Genomic DNA, 18,244 nt, shown 5'->3' with positions numbered 1-18,244 from the left:
ATCCCAGTTAGTGTAAACAGGTTTATTCTGAGGACAGCGCCCCATTTTTTGGCTGCTCCAACCATGGGGAGACGAGGGACAGCTGGAATGCACGAGTAGAAAAATCAGTCCTGGGAACAGGAACGCCATCAGTCCTCTTCATCCTCCTCAGCCAGGCCCAAGGCCCGGGTGCCTGGGGCCCGAGCAGGGCTTGTCCGCTGGATAGAAACAATGCCACTGAGCAGGGCATAGCCCACCATGGCTGCCAGCCCTGCCAGCACAGAGAGAATCTGGGTCCGGCGCCGGTATGGCTCCTCCTCTGTCTCAGGGGCTGCTGGTGTCTGGCGTGGAAGTGGCACCTCATCTAGGAGGGGAGGAAGGGAGGTGAGCAGAGAGCCAGACCCCCGTGGACCCCAGCCTGTTCTGTTCTCTCCCACCACTCCTCACCTCCATCCCGGGGAAAGTAGAGGTTGAGGATGTGGGTGCAGTAGGTGCAGAGGTTGTGTAGCCCCCGAAGGTGGGCCTGCAGCTTCCCACTGGGCAGCTTGGCCTGCAGCAGCAGGGCCAAATGGCTAAAAACAAAGGCGTCCAGGGAGGCAGGGCTAGAGAGAGAGAGAGAGAGAGAAGGGCGGGATGGAAGTGGACAACTGCAGAGAGGACAACATGGAGCAAGAGGAAAAAGTCTGCTTCAGAGGTGTAGGCTCTGGGCAGCAGGGGTCATCCAGGGAAGAGCAGGACACCTAGCTCTACATTTGGTAAGGGGAGTTCCCCAGGTGGCGCCAGCCTGGCCCTGAATGGAGCTCTATCCCACGGCAGTATAATGGACACATTGAGTGGCGCCCAGCCCAGCAGTCTCCTCCTGTGCCTGGCTCCTCTCCCATCCCACCCTCCTGTACCACCAAGGAGGTTCTAGCCACACACACAGCGCCCCGTCACCAGAGCCAGTGTCTGTCCTAAGAACCCCTTGTTCACACCTCTGCCCAGGCTTTGACACCTGAACCCCTATCTTCTTCCAACATCCATTTATTCCCCCTTGGAGTCAGACTCACGCATCCCCAAAGAAGAACTTCTGAGAGCCCAGACGCTGAGAGAGAAGGGTTAGGCACTCCCGAGCCTCTTGGTATAGCTGGAGGAAGGGACACGAAGCATGTGGTTGTGGGAGCTGTGACACTTCCCACTGTAGATTCTCATTCCTAGCCCCAAGTTACCTCTTTTTCTAGTTCCTCCTCGTTTTCTGACTTGTGCTCGCCACACAGCAGCTGCAGCCGCTCCATGTACTGGCGCTGCATGCGGCCGGGCAGGAAGAAGTTGAGGGGAAAGGGCATAGCCTCTGCATACCACTTTCGGGTCACTTCCACATAGTTCTTGGCGTCTATCCAAAAAGTATGGATCTGGATTGGGTAGACAGAGAGGAAGAGAAAGCCTGAGCCTGTGTACCTGCCTGTCACGGGGTGGGCTTCTAAGTCTCACGGCTCTGTGGCTCTGCTCCCTTGTGTGCGGGCTGTGACGGCTAGGTCTGGGCGTACTCACTAGCACAGGCAGTAGTTTCTCCTCCAGCAGAGACATGAAGGCTAGGGTATCTGCTCCTTGGCGAGCTGACAGATCGTAGTCGGCATTATACTTCTGTGGAAGAAATGTTCATGGGGTGAATACTGAAGGATTGCAGGGACACTTTTTTTTTTTTTTTCCAGTAGGGAAGGAACAGTAACCCCACACTAGCCTCAAGCATAGTAGAGGTAGAAGAAGGAGTCTTTCCTGCTGAGGTCTCCTTGCCTCAGCCCAGCGAGTAGCCTGTTGCTGTTGGCAGAAAGCCTGGGCTTTGGAGCCCACTGGCTGTCAAGGTCCTGTACCCACTGCGGGGAGGGAAGAAGGCCTGGCCGCAAAGTGGGAGCAGCTCCCGGACTTTCCACGGAAAGCTGGCGGGGTGCCCGCCGACAGCAGCTCTCTAACAGTAACTTCCTGATCTAGACACCACACCACAGAGCTAGCAACGAGGCACTCGGCTGCAGGCTGGGCCTCAGAAGTCAGGGGGCACCATCCTTACCTTTCTTGAACCCAGTCAATTTACATCCAGCTACCCCAACCCCAGCTTGTCCCCCACAGCAAGCTCTTGGCTATGTCTTGCACTTCACTCCAAACCCTTGTGCACCACTACTGTATCTTCATCCCACCGGTATTTCCGTCTTGTCTTAGTGTGGCCCACCTTTCCAGGCTTCAGGCTGTTCCTTAGTACCCCCTCCACAGACTAAGAAAGCTTTGAACCTGCAGAGCCTCTTGAAGATGACTCTTAAATTTCCCTGAATCTCAGTTTCTCCTTTATGGAAGGAGACAGTAATGTTTTTCTCTCGATGTGGCTGGGTTTGGAAATAATTTAGGAAAAAACCCTTTGGAAACTGAAAAGGCTGTGTTTATATGCAAGTAACACGGGTCCTGCCAGGAACGCTGGCTTGTATCTGGATCCGGTTTCTCCAGGCCGCTAAGCTTCCATTACTTCCCCAGCTCCCTGGAAAGTAGAAATGAGAAAGGGGATTCTATTTCTGACTCTGTGTTCCCTCTTGAAACAACGCTGTGAATGCCAGGCCTCTGAGAGCATCCTGCCTAAGCACCCTAGTTTACAAGTAAGGAAGTGTAGTTGGTGAGCTGCCTTAGCAGGTAACTGTCCTTGCTGTCAGGCTCAGTGATGAGAGCTCCATTGCAGGAGGCCACATAGCAGAAGGAAAGGACTTAAGTCTACCAAGTTGTCCAAGGACCTCCCCAAGTATGCCACGGCATGTGCTCACACACACCCCCCAAAGGAAGAGAAATAAATGCTTACAAAACAAATAGTTTATTACTTTGAGAAGTTAAATCACCTATCCAACATCATAGTCAATGACAGAATAACAAAGCCAAGGCCTCTACTCTCTTGTAATTCTTAATCATCCAAACCTGGCACGAAGCTTTGTCCATCCTGAGTCCTGTATCTAGCATAACTTAGCACTTGAGAAGAGAAATAGTCCTTAGAAATCTTTGTGTTTCTCTCTCTCTCTCTCTCTCTCTCTCTCTCTCTCTCTCTCTCACTCTCTCTCTCTCTCCCCCGACTTTTACTCCTTTCTTTGACAGGGCTGGCCTGGAACTCACTCTATAGAGCAGGCTGACTTTCAACTACAGAGATCTGCCTGCCTCTGCCTTCTAAGTGTTCAGATTAAAGGTGTGTGCCACCACTGCCCAGTGACTTTTTTCTTTTTTGAGAGGAGTTCTTATGTCTTCCAGGCTGGCCCCAAACACACTATGTAGCCAAAGATGATTTTAAATTTCTGATCATCCCACTTCTACCAAGTGCTGGGATTATATGCGTGTACCACCATGACGGTTTATATTAGAAATTCCTTTCCGGTCTACCCCGAAGCCAGCTGCTGTTCTCTACTCTTCTTTATTTTCCATGTGTCATCAGCTTGTGTATTTCTCTTCCTCCCTGCCCATTTGATTTCTCCGCTTATCCCACCCCACAGCCCCTTAAGTTCACTATCTGGCCAACTGCTTGTCACAGTCACACTGCATCCCCCATGCTGCTCCTCCCTGCTCTGGATCACACTGCTTTTGCCTGGCCTGTGTCTGGTGGCCAATAAATAAAAGTTACACTTCACGGACTGGGTTTCCTCCATTGTCAGCCCCCACTCAAGCCACCTACCTCTTTACGAAGATGGGTGATGATCTTGTGTGGCACTGTGATGACTTTCCCATTACTGGTTCGAAGGGCAGGCAGGGTTCCTGAAATTGAGAAGGAAGTATACTCACAGCATTTGCATTGCATTCCTGTCCCCTGCTCCTCCCCTGGCACATCCCCGTCCCTCAGGGATACCTGAAGGGCTCTGCCAAGGATTGCTGGTCTTGTGTATCTTCAGTGGGGCGCCTGTAAATCTGGTATAGGTCTGCAGGGAAGGAAGCAGACGGTAGAGAAACCAAGGTATGGCTTCATAAAGAAACCAAGAAAAGAATCCGTGACTCAGTAAATTATGTTCTATGGTCTATACTTAGCACTTTTATACCAAAAGGAGAGGTGGAAAGAGGGTGTCATTCCTATTTACAAATGGGCAAACTGGACCAGACAGTTCATGGACATGTTTATATGTCCATTTCCAAGATTAAACATTAGGAAAAGATTTCTACCCTTATGCCATCTACATTGTAAAGCCTATTCACCAAAGCTTTTCCTAATTAACTTCCCTCTTCCTGGAAGTACTGATTCCCTTTGGCAGTCTCTATATTGTTTCTACTTTACATCAATACACGTGATCGTTTCATTATTTGCTTACATGTTTGCCTTTTTGTTAACAATTTCAATACAAGAGTCAAAATCGTATTGCAAGGGAATGTTTTTTACTCTAAGAGGCATAATAAATGTTTTTTACAATCCCGAAGACGTTGAATGAAGTGAAGCAAGTCTGCCTAGCTCTAAAGCTCTTCCTACAGTCTGGCTGTGGGGCTGTCTGATCTATGAAAACGAGATTCAGTGGATTCATAGCGGAAAAAGAAGAGATCGTCCAGAAGGGGTTATCCCAAGGTCACCCAGCCAATAAATGGATAGGCAAGGTCTAAACCCATCTTCTGAAGCCCTGACCAAGCCTACTTCCACTGCTACACAAATCGATCCTAGGAAATCAGGGCGTGAGGCGCGGAGCCCATATCGGCCTTCGACTGCCTCAGTTTCTCTCAAGACGCTTGCGTCTGGGTTCTCGGCAAAGCTCGAGCACCCACTCCGGCTCTCCAGAGATCAGAAGACACGTGCATGAGCCCTCACCAGCACGGCCAGACTATCCAGGTCCACCGACGGCAATCCCCAGCCCCCTGACCAGCAGAACAGCTCCATGGGCGCCGCCATCTTGTACGCTCTCTGACCCGGAAGCACCTTCTCGTAAGCGTCGGCCTTCTCTCGCCAGGAACCGCCCCTGGTCCCCGCCTCCCTGGCCTCCGGGGCTTTGGGGTCTGGGGAGGCGTGGCTCTTGGCGGCCTGAGCCACGGCGGGGCTGTGAGAGGTGGGGCATCGGCCTTCTGGGGAGCGCCGCGGGCTCGTCCTGAGGCGGCCCCCGTAAGGCAGCAGGGCCGCGGTCCAGACGCGCTTGGGACATTCGCGGCGCCTCAGCCGAGCGTAGCCACGAACCGCCGGCGACACGGAGGGCTTGGGAGAGGGGCATCTGGTGCGGCTTGTCGGTCTCTGGGGGCACTTGCCAAACTGCACATGGCCCCGACAACCCCGGGTCCTCTCAGGTCTCAGCCCCGAGCGGACGCCGCGGGGGGGTCCCCCGAGCCGCATGTTTTCCACTGCGCGTTATGTTTGGAGAGGGCCTCGCGCTGCCTGTCGCCATGGAAACAAAACAGGGGCGGTGGCGGCGCCCGAGCTGAGGCCCGGCTGGGGCCTGAGTGGGGGAAGGGGAGGTGCGGCTCGCGGGTCGTTGCCTTCGTAACGGGAACTCCTGGTCGGTCCCCAGCTCCCCTCGGGTTCATCCCGGACAGGGCCATCCCGCGGTACCCAGTGTTCCCCAGTCCCATCCTCGCTCCTGTCTTCTAGTTTACGGCTCCAGCCTCTGGTGATGCTTTCCCCTTTCTGATGTCTTAGAAAGCCATCAAGTTCTCGTCGGTCGCTTCCAGATTTCCATTTTCCCAAGAGTGAGGGGAATGGACACATGTCAGGGACGCAACACACTGTAATAAAAACTTGTTTTTTGCTGTGCCATATCAATAAGCCTCGTGTCGTGGTCTTCTAGGCACTGTAGCAAAGGATGGTCCACTGCCATCCATTTCCGCCAACTGTGAAATAATGCCTAGAACCTAGAATTGCCCAAGGCAGGGGATTCTGACTTTTCCAACCATTGCTTGCAGAGAACAGTAGCATTTGGTAGCGCTGTTAAGTTGAAAGCTCCCAAGAACCAGATGTCAGGCTAAAGGGAAGCATCTTTGAGGAGGATCATTATGGTGGAGCAGGAGGCAAGGAAAGCTCTGGGACTCTTTCCCAGTGCCTCTGGTTTCGGGAGCCGGTGATGCCTCCAAGGTGATTGGCAGCTCTTTGTTTCAACCCCCCCTACCCGCCTGCTCCCCCCACCCCCCAGCTCGCTCCTCAGTCCCTCCGCCCCCCTCCTGCTCCTGCTCTCCGCCTAGTCTTTTTCCCTCCCAGTCGCCTTGCCTGCCAGGGGTAGTGAACCGGCTAAGCGGCATGGAGAAGCCGGAACTTTGGGGTGTCCTGGCTCTTTTCCTCCTCTGCTCTTACACATGTGGCAGTCAGGACCTTCAGGGTAAGCCTGCATTCATCCCCTTTGACACCTCTTTGTCTCCTTTCTTTTGCCCCCAGGCAAATAACAGACCACATGTGAGTTTGAGAGAGAGGGAAGGGTCCTGAAATGGGTTGGAGAGAAAAGTTAACACTGCGAAGAGTGAAGAGTTGGTGATAATGTAGGAGGGGTGGGCACCAGAGTGGTGGGTGAGTGCAGATCGGTGCAGTGTCAGGCACTGAGACCAGGATGGACCCAGGAGGATTCCACGACTGAGTTAGTCTCAGAGCATCAACAGGATAGTCTGGGCAAGCAGCTTGATTGATAGTGACTGCACGGTGGGGACCCTGGGCTTGGTCCCCCCCACCCCTTTACTCTGGCTCTTGGTTTCTAAAAGATAGGGCGGGGGTGGGGATTGGGCAGCTTGAACTCTCCCGGAGGTCTGGTAGGGGGATGGCCCATGGGTGGTGTAGGAGAGGTAGTAGGAGCAGATGACACAAGCAAAGATTCTTTACTGGCTGGAAGGGAAACCACAGATTGGCCAGGACACAGGAGGAAGAGACGCTGGCTGGGTCCTACATTCCCAGGGGGGAAAGACTAAATAGCGATGGGAGGGTCAGAGTGCTTTGTAAGACAGCTGTAAGATGTGTGTGATGAGCCCCTGGGATGGGAGGACCAGCACCAGGGTTTGGAGTGTGCTAAACCCAGCAATGGTTCCTGAGCTGTGGGCACCAGGTGCCACTCCAGACTCTAGTCAGCAATGTCTCCCTTGCGCCACCTGGTGGGACATAGGAAGTTTGCGGGTGGCTTTGGTATTTGTAAGCCTCTAAGCCTCTAGGTTCCCAAGGCTTTGGAAGGGATAGAAGGTGCTGGGAGGGAAGCATTGCCTTGATAACAAAAAAAAGGGCCAATGGTTTTGTTTTTAGAGATGGGGTCTTGTAGCCTGCTCTAATGTAGCGGAGACTGCCTGATTGCTTGAGGCAGTCCTCTCAGCCTGAGACTACAGGCATGTACCACCATCCCTCACGAGTTTGAGTTTTGAGGATGCTATTCAGAGGCAGGAGGATGATAATTAGGGATGCCTCACCTCTGATTGCTCAGGAGAGAGGGCAGGCCTTCCTCAGACTCCAACCACTTCCACTAACTTTTAAATCCCTATCTGGCCAGTAATTGACCTGCTGACAGTGGGCGAATCCAGGCAGATGGTAGCTGTGGCAGAGAAGATCCGGACAGCTTTACTCACTGCTGGGGATATCTACCTCTTGTCCACTTTCCGCCTCCCTCCAAAGCAAGGTGGTGTCCTCTTTGGCCTCTACTCTCGCCAAGACAACACACGATGGCTGGAGGCCTCTGTTGTGGGCAAGATCAACAAAGGTGACTGGTGGGCACCCCTTTCCAGCATCAATGACCCCTTGAGCAGTCTCCCTCATGCCCTCTCCCAGGTGCCTCTTTATTCTCCACGACCTCTACTAGGGATACTGGTATGGAGGAACTCAAACAGTTGGGTCAGGCTGGTATTTATAGGGATGTATGGCAGGTTGTATGCTGGGATGCTCAGGGAGGGTGGGACAGCTCTGTGTCCCAGCAATGGCAGCACCACTCAGATCTTTGCTAAAGTTCAGTGGGTACGGATCTAGTTGCCACCTTGGGAGAGGACAGTCTTCTAGACATTGAGAATAAGGTCATCTAAGGCCAATTTGAAAAGCATTCATTTACTACTTTCATTGTTTATACATGTATTTATTTTTCAAGATAGGGTTTCTCCACGTAGCTCCGGCCTGGAACTCAGAGATCCACATGCCTGGTCCTGTGAGTGCTTGTCACATCAACGCCTTGTTGAAAAACATTTATTGTGCACCTGTTACATACAAGGTGCTGAGAGATACACATTAGGAATTAACCTAATTTGTAGTTTCTCTCTGAGCTGTCATGCCACACACCTTTAATTCCAGGCAGATGGAGGCAGTGGCAGGTAGATCTCTGAGTTTGAGGCCAGCTTGGTCCTCAGAGTGAGTTCCAGTATACCCAGAGCTATACAGATAAACCTGTCTCCAAAAATCCAAAGAGACAGACAGCCATGGGGTGGCATATTGGTATATAGAAGAGATGATGGAATTCAGTTGGAACATGGGGTGGGGCTAGTGCACATACTGACCTCCAATCCTGGGCAGTGCTGGTGCGGTACCAGCGGGAAGATGGCAAAGTCCACGCAGTGAACCTACAGCAAGCAGGCCTGGCTGATGGGCGCACACACACGGCTCTCCTGCGACTCCGAGGACCTTCTCGACCCAGTCCTGGCCTGCAGCTGTATGTGGACTGTAAACTGGGTGACCAACATGCTGGCCTTCCAGCACTGGCCCCGATCCCTCCAGCAGAGGTCAGTGGACTGGAGATCAGAACTGGACAAAAGGCTTATCTGAGGATGCAGGTGAGAAGGAACCTCTGGTTTGGGGAAAATGGTTTGTAGCACCGAGAGGAGCTGCTCGATCCGCCTGCCTCCCTGCTGACCCCTAGGGCTTTGTGGAATCGATGAAAATTATTCTGGGTGGATCCATGGCTCGGGTAGGAGCCCTGAGTGAATGTCCATTCCAAGGAGATGAATCCATTCACAATGCAGGTAATAGATCCTCTGACCTCCTCCCAGTTAACACCCTTTCCTTTAGCTTGACCATTCCTGAGGCTTTCAACACCCCCCACCCCCAACTCCAAGTCTTTTATCCTTGACTCGTGTGTAGGAGGTGTAGATCAGAAAAATAAGATCATCCAGCAGGGCTGTAACTCCGGGGAACTCTAGGGTTAAGGAGTAAGGTAATGGCTTAGTCTCAAGATTTTTATAGTTGCTCTTGGCAGCTGTCACCTACAATTGAGTGGCACCTTTAGCCAAGGCCTCTCATCCTGGTCTGTGACAAGGATGCTTAGAGACTCTTACCTAAGCAAACACCCACTTCTCCCAGAGACTTGAAAGGGTTCTTGAAGGGGCAGCTTGGGGGAAGGGTTTGAAATGGAATGTACTGGGGGCCTGGCCCTACTTTGGGTTGCCTCTCACTTGGAGTCCTCCTGCAACTACTATGCCTGAGAATGAAGACTTGAGTTTTTCTGGCTTCCTATGAGGCAATGCCCAGAGGGCCTTTAGCCCAATGGAAGGGGCGGCTGTGACCCAGTAAGGGGCTATGTGAAGAGTGCTTGCCTACCATGCGCAAGGCTGTGTAGTGGGTTGCCTCTGTCCTGATACTCTGCACTGCTTCATCTTTCTTGAGGGTCCAGGGCTGTCCTTCTTCTAGATCCCCTTCCTTCCCACTTCCTTAGTATCTCCCACTGACTGCTCTCACTTCTTCTCTAGTGACCAGCGCACTACAATCCATTCTAGGTGAGTCAGTTATGAAGAGGCGGTAGAGGCAAGGGTGGTCCTCTGTCATGGGTGGGGTCTAAGGTGTGGTGTGGGCTTCGGGGACAAGAGCTGACCTACAGTGCAAAGAGGGCCCAGAGTGGCTCCCCGATTCTAAGTCTCTCCATCCCCTGGCCCTTGACAGGGGAGCAGACCAAGGCACTGGTCACCCAGCTCACCCTCTTCAACCAGATCCTAGTGGAGCTTCGGGACGACATCCGAGACCAGGTTTGAGCGGGCAGGCCAAGGGTGCGATTCTGGGGTGGGGTGTGATGGCAGTGGCAGAGAGATGACTTCTCCTCACTCGTCAGGTGAAGGAAATGTCACTCATCCGGAACACCATCATGGAGTGTCAGGTGTGCGGTGAGTGGGAGAGGAGGGCCCCAGAGAGCACTGCTTATGCCCCCCACCGTGTAGCTTCAGCTTCTCCTTTCTAGCCATCCGAAGAGTGACCCTCGAGGGTGGCTCTGACCGTGTCCACCTCCCAGGTTTCCACGAGCAGCGTTCACACTGCAGCCCCAGCCCCTGCTTCCGAGGCGTGGACTGTATGGAAGTGTATGAGTACCCAGGCTACCGCTGTGGGCCCTGCCCACCCGGCCTGCAGGGCAACGGCACCCACTGTGATGACATCAACGAGGTGAGGGATGGCGGGGCTCTCGAGGGTAAAAAAAAAAATGGGTGAAAGTTGTTCAGAAGCAGAGGAATTCAGGAGAGATCAGAGGCCAGAAAGCACAGGAAGGAGGAAAAAGATAAAGGGTAGACTAGAGGGCTATGTGGTGAAGGAGCTGGGGGAGAGGTAGGGAAGTTTGAGATGGCCAGCCAGGGGAAATGGAGCACTGGAGGTTGGGCTGAGAGCGCTGCCCAGGGACTAGGAGTGATGCTCTTAGGATCACACACAGCTGCTCACTTCCCCAGGAAAATGCCTGACGTCTGCCTTCTCATTTGGTCCCCAGTGTGCTCACACTGACCCCTGTTTCCCGGGGTCCAGCTGCATCAATACCATGCCTGGCTTCCACTGCGAGGCCTGTCCTCCAGGGTACAAGGGCACCCGAGTGTCTGGTGTGGGCATCGACTATGCTCGAGCCAGCAAACAGGTCAGATGGTAAAGTCTGTATGGATTTGTGAAAAATGAGATGAGACTCCCCTACACCAGCTCTGGCTTTGGGTCTAAACATGCCAGTGCTCACCCGGCCCTGTCATTAGTGACTTCTGTATCCATGAGATCCCCCTCTACTCTGCCCTTTTAGGTCTGCAATGACATTGACGAATGTAATGATGGTAACAACGGAGGCTGTGACCCAAATTCCATCTGCACCAACACGGTGGTGAGTTGAATGCCCTGCTCTGCTTATGACTGGGGAAAGGAGACTGTGTCACTCCCTCTTCAAATTTCCTACTTCTTCCTGTCCCCCTTGGGCACCACTCGAGTGTTCCCGTGAACCTGGCCGAGATGGCTAGGTTCTGATTCTGCCTTTTACCAGTTGTGACCTTTAGCAAGTTATTTAATCATTTTGAGCCTCAGTTTCCTCATTTGAAAAATAGGGTTATTATCTGCCTTTAAAGAAAGTTGTCCTGGGGCTGGAGAGATGGCTTAGTCGTTAAGAACACTGACTGCTCTTCCAAAGGACCTGGGTTCAATTCCCAGTACCCACATGGCAGCTCACACTGTAACTCCAATATCTGACAGCCTCACACAGACATACATGCAGGCAAAACACTAATGCACATAAAATTAAAAAAAAAAAAGTCTGTCCTGAGAACCTAAAGGAGATAGATATAGCAGGTGCGGTTCTGAGTGGCTGTCTGAGGTTCCACAGGTAGAATGAGACTCGGCCAGGGCCCCTGGGGAGCTCAACCTTTCTTAACTCCACCTCCCTACTCTTAGGGGTCTTTCAAATGTGGTCCCTGCCGCCTGGGCTTCCTGGGGAACCAGAGCCAGGGCTGCGTTCCAGCAAGGACCTGCCACAGCCCTACCCACAGCCCCTGCCACATCCACGCCCACTGTCTCTTTGAACGCAATGGTGCTGTGTCATGCCAGGTAACCTAGATCTAAGATGAGGAGGAAAAAGGGAGGGCTCTGGAGAAATGTATAAAACTGGTGAAAATTTAGGGACTGACCTCAGTGCCTTCATGGGAAAGAGGTAAGCACAGGCTGGAGGCTTATTAATGTGGGGAACAGAGCCCAGAGCAGGGAGAGTAATGGGGCAGGGCACAGGGATGCAAGGCCCAATGGCTAACGCTGACCATATGTTTTTGCCTAGTGTAACGTGGGCTGGGCAGGGAACGGGAACGTGTGTGGGCCTGACACAGACATAGACGGCTATCCTGACCAGGCTCTTCCCTGCATGGATAACGACAAGCACTGCAAGCAGGTGAGACCAGCGGCTGTGGGGGAGCAGTGAAGGGCAGGATGGCTCCCCAGAACTCACCCATACCCTTCCTCTTGAACCTCAGGACAATTGCCTTTTGACACCCAACTCTGGGCAAGAAGATGCTGATAACGATGGTGTCGGGGACCAGTGTGATGACGATGCTGACGGGGATGGTATCAAGAATGTTGAGGTATGGGGTGGGGCTCTCCACAGTTAAAAGCACTTGTTGGTCTTGCAAAACACTCTGCACCCACAGGGTGGCTTACAAACATCTGTAACTCTAGTTCCATCTCTGGCCTTTCTGGGCCCTGCACTCATGTGGGCACAGGCAAAACACCCATACAGAGAAAATAAAATGAGTCTTAACAAAACAAAACAAAACAAAACAAAATAAAACAAAACAAAACAAAGGGCTCAGCAGTTAAGAGCAATGACTGCTCTTCCAGAGGTCCTGATGCCTTTTCTGGTATGTCTGAAGTAATAGTGTACGTCCATAAAAACAACAACTTTGAGGTAGATTTGCAATGGTGGCGCACGCCTGTAATCCCAGCACTTAGAGAAAGAGGCAGGAGATTCTCAGCTTGGGCTACAGAATAAGATCCTGTCTCTAAAAACCAAACAAGGGCCAGGCAGTGGTGGTGCACGCCTTTAATCCCAACACTTGGGAGGCAGAGGCAGGAGGATTTCTGAGTTTGAGGCCAGCCTGGTCTACAGTGAGTTCCAGGACAGCCAGGGCTACACAGAGAAACCCTGTCTGGAAAAAAACAAAAACAAAACAAAACAAAACAAAACAAAACAAAAAAACCAAGGCCAGTGTGGTAGCTCAGAGCAAATAAAGGCACTTGCCACCAAGTCTAGTGACTTGAGTTTAATCCCTGAAACTCATATAGTGGGAGGAGAGAATCTAGTGTTACAAATTGTCCTCTGACCTCCATATAGGCACAGTGGCACTTGTGTGGCCACATACATATACTACTTAAATAAGTACATGTAAGAAAAGGAAAGTGGGGGGCTGGTGAGATGGCTCAGTGGGTAAGAGCACCCGACTGCTCTTCTGAAGGTCCAGAGTTCAAATCCCAGCAACCACATGGTGGCTCACAACCATCCATAACGAGATCTGACTCCCTCTTCTGGTGTGTCTGAAGACAGCTACAGTGTACTTACATATAATAAATAAATAAATAAATAAATAAATAAATAAATAAATCTTAAAAAAAACAAAAAGAAAAGGAAAGTGGGCTGGAGAGATGGCTCAGTGGTTAAGAGCACTGGCTGCTCTTCCAGAGGTCCCTAGTTCAATTCCCAGCATCCACATGGCAGCTCACGACTGCCTGTAATTCTAGTTCCAGGGGACCTTACATAGACATATATGCAGTTAAACCACCAATGCACACAAGATCTAAATACATAAAAATAAATAAATCTTTTTTTTTTTTTTTTTTTTTTTTTGGTTTTTCGAGACAGGGTTTCTCTGTGTAGCCCTGGCTGTCCTGGCACTCACTTTGTAGACCAGGCTGGCCTCGAACTCAGAAATCCGCCTGCCTCTGCCTCCCAAGTGCTGGGATTAAAGGCTTGTGCCACCACGCCCAGCTAATAAATAAATCTTAAGGAAAGAAAGAAAGGAAGGAAGGAAGGAAGGAAGGAAGGAAGGAAGGAAGGAAGGAAGAAAGGAAAGAAGAAGAGATGAAATGAAAACAAAAGAAAAGCCAGGCCCCCTCTCTGCTGCTCTAATCCCAGTTCTCAGGAGGCTGAGGCAGCAGGAGCCCTGTAGTCTACATAGTGGATTTCAGGCCAACAAAGGCTACATAGTGAGAACCTGTCTCAAAACAAACAACAAACCACCAAAACCAAACATCTAAAGGCCAAGGATGCTGTGCCCCTCTCAGCTCCTGTGCTCTCCGCGTGTTGTGGTCTCTCCTGTGAATCCCTCCCTCTATCCTGCCTCTTCTTGGCCCTCGGCAGTTCTCTAGAAACATCCCTATGAAATGAACTGTGGAGATCTGTACCTGCTTGAGTGGGTGGGACAGCACCAAGCAGTGGACAAACACAGGACAAGGACATGGACAGAGTAAGTATGGGGACTTCTGACCCTTCTGTCCCCACCCCTTTGTCTAGGACAATTGTCGACTGTTTCCCAACAAGGACCAGCAGAATTCAGACACAGATTCATTTGGTGACGCCTGCGACAACTGTCCCAATGTTCCCAACAACGACCAGAAGGACACGGATGGCAATGGAGAAGGAGATGCCTGTGACAACGATGTGGATGGGGATGGTGCAAGCCTGGGGCTGTGGGGATGGCTGGGGGATCTAAGGGGAGAGGCTGGGAGCTTGGAAGTCAGTGGCAATGGGGAAAGTAGGCTTATAATCACTGGCCCGAGAACAAGATGTGGTCAGGCAAGATGTAGGCAGGTCACACAAGGTACAAGCGGGTTTCCTGACAAAGCTCGGGCCTTCCACCAACTGAGAAGAGTGTGCCCCACGAGCAGCAACAGCATCGTTTCTCATGTCCACTAGGCATCCCCAACGGGTTGGACAATTGCCCTAAAGTACCCAACCCACTGCAGACAGACCGGGATGAAGACGGAGTGGGAGACGCTTGCGACAGCTGCCCTGAAATGAGCAATCCTACCCAGGTACAGGGGAGTGTCAGGGCGAGGGAGGGTGGGGATTGGGGGATGAGGCCCAGTCCTTTACCCTGTCAGTTATCAGGAAATGGTGACATCAGACCCATCTCTCTCAGACAGATGCAGACAGCGACCTGGTGGGGGATGTCTGTGACACCAACGAAGACAGGTAGGGTCTGGGCCGAGACATCCAGGGTCTCCCAGGGATATTTTTTTTTCCTCTCCTCTTTTTTGGTTGTCTCTGTAATGTAAGCTTAACTCACCACCCCTGCTGAGCAGGAAGTCATTCTCACTGTCTACCTTCCATTCCCACTGCTGGATTGCCATCTCCTCTGAATGATAGCAAGGGAACCAAGTTGGAGGGTAGGCAGGCCCCAGAGAGCACACAGAAGGAAAAGATGGAGCCCACCCTCTCAGCTGGGATCTGTTCATTTTCTTCTGAGCAGCGACGGAGATGGGCACCAGGACACTAAGGACAACTGTCCTCAGCTGCCAAATAGCTCTCAGCTGGACTCTGACAATGACGGGCTTGGAGATGAGTGTGACGGGGATGATGACAATGACGGTGTCCCAGATTACATTCCTCCCGGGCCTGATAACTGTCGCCTGGTACCCAATCCTAATCAGAAGGATTCAGATGGTAAGACTGGAGTCCCAGAGATGGTTTAGCTGATCAGGCTGTGCTCAGAAGGCAAGCCTACTGGAGGGAATGGAGGATGGAAGGGTAGGGAGGACTCAGGAAGAGCCTGGCGGTGACAGTCGCTCTTTGCAGGCAACGGTGTGGGTGATGTCTGTGAAGATGACTTTGACAATGACGCAGTGGTTGACCCTCTGGACGTGTGCCCAGAGAGTGCAGAAGTTACCCTCACAGACTTCCGGGCCTATCAGACTGTGATCCTGGATCCCGAGGGTGACGCCCAGATCGATCCAAACTGGGTAGTGCTCAACCAGGTATGCGGGGGCAGTAGGCTGGGCAGGCGCTGTCAGACCTGGCTGCCTGTTGGGACCTGGGGTGTCACTGTGCGCCTGGATCAGGGCTTTTTCTCTTTCTTCCTTTATCAACCCCAGGGCATGGAAATTGTTCAGACTATGAACAGTGACCCGGGTCTTGCAGTTGGTATGTAAAGGACACCCGGCTCAGTCGTTTCCAAAGGGAAGGCTCCTATGGAGGGTAGACGGAGCATTTGCAGGGCCTTCCTAGTCCTGTATGCAGCAGGCATCTCTGCGCCCGCCCATACCCACCCACAGTAGGCCGCCTGGCAGCTGTACTGCCCCTAACACTTCTCTGTTCCCACTCCAGGGTACACGGCCTTTAACGGCGTGGACTTTGAAGGCACCTTCCACGTGAACACAGTCACTGATGATGACTATGCGGGTTTCCTCTTCAGTTACCAGGACAGTGGCCGCTTCTACGTGGTCATGTGGAAACAGACGGAGCAGACCTACTGGCAGGCCACGCCTTTCCGAGCAGTGGCCCAACCAGGGCTGCAGCTCAAGGTATCCCCAGCTGCCCACTTTCCCCAACCCAGTGAGTTTCCTAAAGCTGTTCTTGCCCCACCTCAGGGCCCCCACTGCCTCTGAGCTTCCCTACCCAGACATGTGCTCTGGAGTTCAACTGTGTGGAATTCCAGAGAATTCTTCCTCTTCCTTCCGACTTCCTTTCTCACCAGCTCTTCCCGTCTCTTGTCTCCCTTCACCCTGGTCCTGTGATTGATGCACTATCTTTGTCAATGACTCCCAGGCAGTGACATCCATATCTGGCCCAGGTGAGCACCTCCGGAATGCTCTGTGGCATACTGGCCACACCCCTGATCAGGTACGACTGCTGTGGACTGACCCACGGAATGTGGGTTGGCGAGACAAGACATCCTATAGATGGCGGCTGCTCCACCGGCCCCAAGTTGGCTACATTCGGTAAGGGAAAAGGCTTGAGCCCTGGAGAGGGGGCAGGGGCAAGACTCAGCCTCCTGTGCCCTCTAGCTAGCAGGGACTTGGGGACTGTGGCCTTCCCTCTGCTCACTTCCTTGCTGTCTTTGGTAGGGCTTGCAGCCAGTTCCTTCCGGTTTCCCTTCCCAACACGGAGGAGGTGGTATCAGGAACACCTTTCCTTTGCATCCAATTTCCCCTCTAGATCCAGGGTGTTGAGCTAGATGCCCTTCAGTGCTCTGGGAGCCTCTAGACCAGGGCAGTCTGTGGAAGAACCTGTCCCTTCCAGCCCCTAAGTGTCCAGAACCTGCTCCAGCAGCATCGGACTTTGGAAAGGGACCATGATTTATAGAAGAGCCGATTGAGACCTGAGTTTGCAGGCCTCTCTGGTTTGATTTTTCCCTCCAAGTATCCCCAGTTGGTGCCAGTGCCTGGAGAAGGGAAGGGAAGGGAAGGGAAGGGGTCTGCTTAGAAGCGGGGCTTCCTGTGGCCAGCAGCCTTGAAGCCCAGGGCTGAGCCGGTTCCTCTTTAAGGTACCTAGAGCAGTGGGGCGCCAGGGCAGAGGATAAATGAGGGGTGGTGGACTAGAGCCTGGGAAGCGGGTGACTTCACCCCCAGCCTTTTGTGCTCATTGCCATAGCAACCCAATCCTTACTAGGAATGTGCTGGTGCTTTGAGATGCAAAAGGGGCTGGACAAAGAGCTAGGGGCCCGAGGCCTGAGAAAAAGCACCTCTCCTCCCCTTCCAGCCTTCCCTCCCTTCCCTCAGGACTAGAGAGCCCCAGGGGAGGGGTGCAGGAGACCCCAGGACAGTGGCACAGTGCTCATTGGCACCTTAGCACCAATGATACCCCTGTTCCCAACAGGGTGAAGCTCTATGAGGGTCCCCAGCTAGTGGCGGATTCTGGGGTGATTATTGACACGTCCATGCGAGGGGGGCGTCTCGGTGTATTCTGCTTCTCCCAAGAAAACATCATTTGGTCCAATCTCCAGTACCGATGCAATGGTGAGCCTCTAGACTGCGGTCAACTTGACCTGTGCCCTGGGAAAACCATGTCCTCTGACCCTGACTTATTCTCCCTCTGCAGACACAGTGCCTGAGGACTTTGAGCCATTCCGGAGGCAGCTGCTCCAGGGAAGAGTGTGAGGAGGTGGCCACGGGACTCAGATCCTGACTGGAGACCTTTGGCCGTTGAACTCTGTTCTGGAGACCCTGGGGTCTAACCTACAGCCCCTCAACCTAACGGATGGCTCTCTGGCACCCACCAGGGAGCTCAGCCCCAGAGGGGTGGCGACCCCATTGTGCAGGGGTTGGGAGACTTTCAAGGGGTATTATTACTCAGGTTCTAACCCCAGGAAAGACCACAGCACATTGCCATAAAGTTTCAGTTATTTTCTAAGTCAGTGCAATTGTTTATTTTAGACCTTTTCCGGCCCAGAAAGGAACCTGAGGGGGAAAGGCTGGTAGTTGCAAGTTAGAGAGCTAGGGAGAGTTTGACTAAGTTGAGGTGGGGTGGGAAAAGGACCAAATGAAGGATGAGGTTGGAGGGTGGCTAAGGTCCTTCCAGCCCCACTTACTTACCGTGGTAGCGGCGACACTTCAGTCTAAGCTTGGTAGAGATCGAAAGCCCGGTGGCCGGGGCTGCCCCACTCTGGGTGAGGGGGCGCCGGGGGGGGGGGCCGGGGGGGCCGGAGGCCGGGACGAGTGCAA

General features: G+C 52.7%; 2 protein-coding genes across 2 annotated transcripts; one reads left to right on the top strand and one right to left on the bottom strand.

The window, feature by feature from the left end:
• Positions 1 to 7: 7 nt before the first annotated feature.
• Mtx1 (metaxin 1) lies at positions 8 to 5,281 on the bottom strand. Its single transcript, XM_021157707.3, has 8 exons — positions 4,760 to 5,281; positions 3,821 to 3,890; positions 3,650 to 3,729; positions 1,510 to 1,602; positions 1,188 to 1,370; positions 1,029 to 1,105; positions 427 to 581; positions 8 to 343 (listed from the first exon to the last, which is right to left on the bottom strand). Exons 1-8 carry the CDS (start codon positions 5,270 to 5,272, stop codon positions 129 to 131), a joined length of 1,386 nt encoding a protein of 461 aa, XP_021013366.1. The 5' UTR covers positions 5,273 to 5,281; the 3' UTR covers positions 8 to 128.
• Positions 5,282 to 6,152: 871 nt separating this feature from the next.
• Positions 6,153 to 17,933, top strand: Thbs3 (thrombospondin 3). Its single transcript, XM_021157338.3, has 23 exons — positions 6,153 to 6,248; positions 7,392 to 7,598; positions 8,396 to 8,652; positions 8,739 to 8,841; positions 9,565 to 9,591; positions 9,755 to 9,837; positions 9,921 to 9,972; positions 10,098 to 10,246; positions 10,563 to 10,703; positions 10,857 to 10,934; positions 11,495 to 11,647; positions 11,871 to 11,981; positions 12,064 to 12,171; positions 14,097 to 14,256; positions 14,499 to 14,617; positions 14,725 to 14,777; positions 15,055 to 15,248; positions 15,381 to 15,559; positions 15,677 to 15,725; positions 15,909 to 16,105; positions 16,350 to 16,522; positions 17,400 to 17,539; positions 17,622 to 17,933. Exons 1-23 carry the CDS (start codon positions 6,170 to 6,172, stop codon positions 17,678 to 17,680), a joined length of 2,871 nt encoding a protein of 956 aa, XP_021012997.1. The 5' UTR covers positions 6,153 to 6,169; the 3' UTR covers positions 17,681 to 17,933.
• The last annotated feature ends 311 nt before the right edge of the window (positions 17,934 to 18,244 follow it).

The sequence above is a fragment of the Mus caroli genome, unplaced genomic scaffold (assembly GCF_978045245.1).
Source record: "Mus caroli unplaced genomic scaffold, Mus_caroli_1 scaffold_3, whole genome shotgun sequence".
NCBI classification, from domain to species: domain Eukaryota; kingdom Metazoa; phylum Chordata; class Mammalia; order Rodentia; family Muridae; genus Mus; species Mus caroli.
Note: the sequence above shows the minus strand (reverse complement) of the source record. Positions and strands in the feature narration are given on the sequence as shown.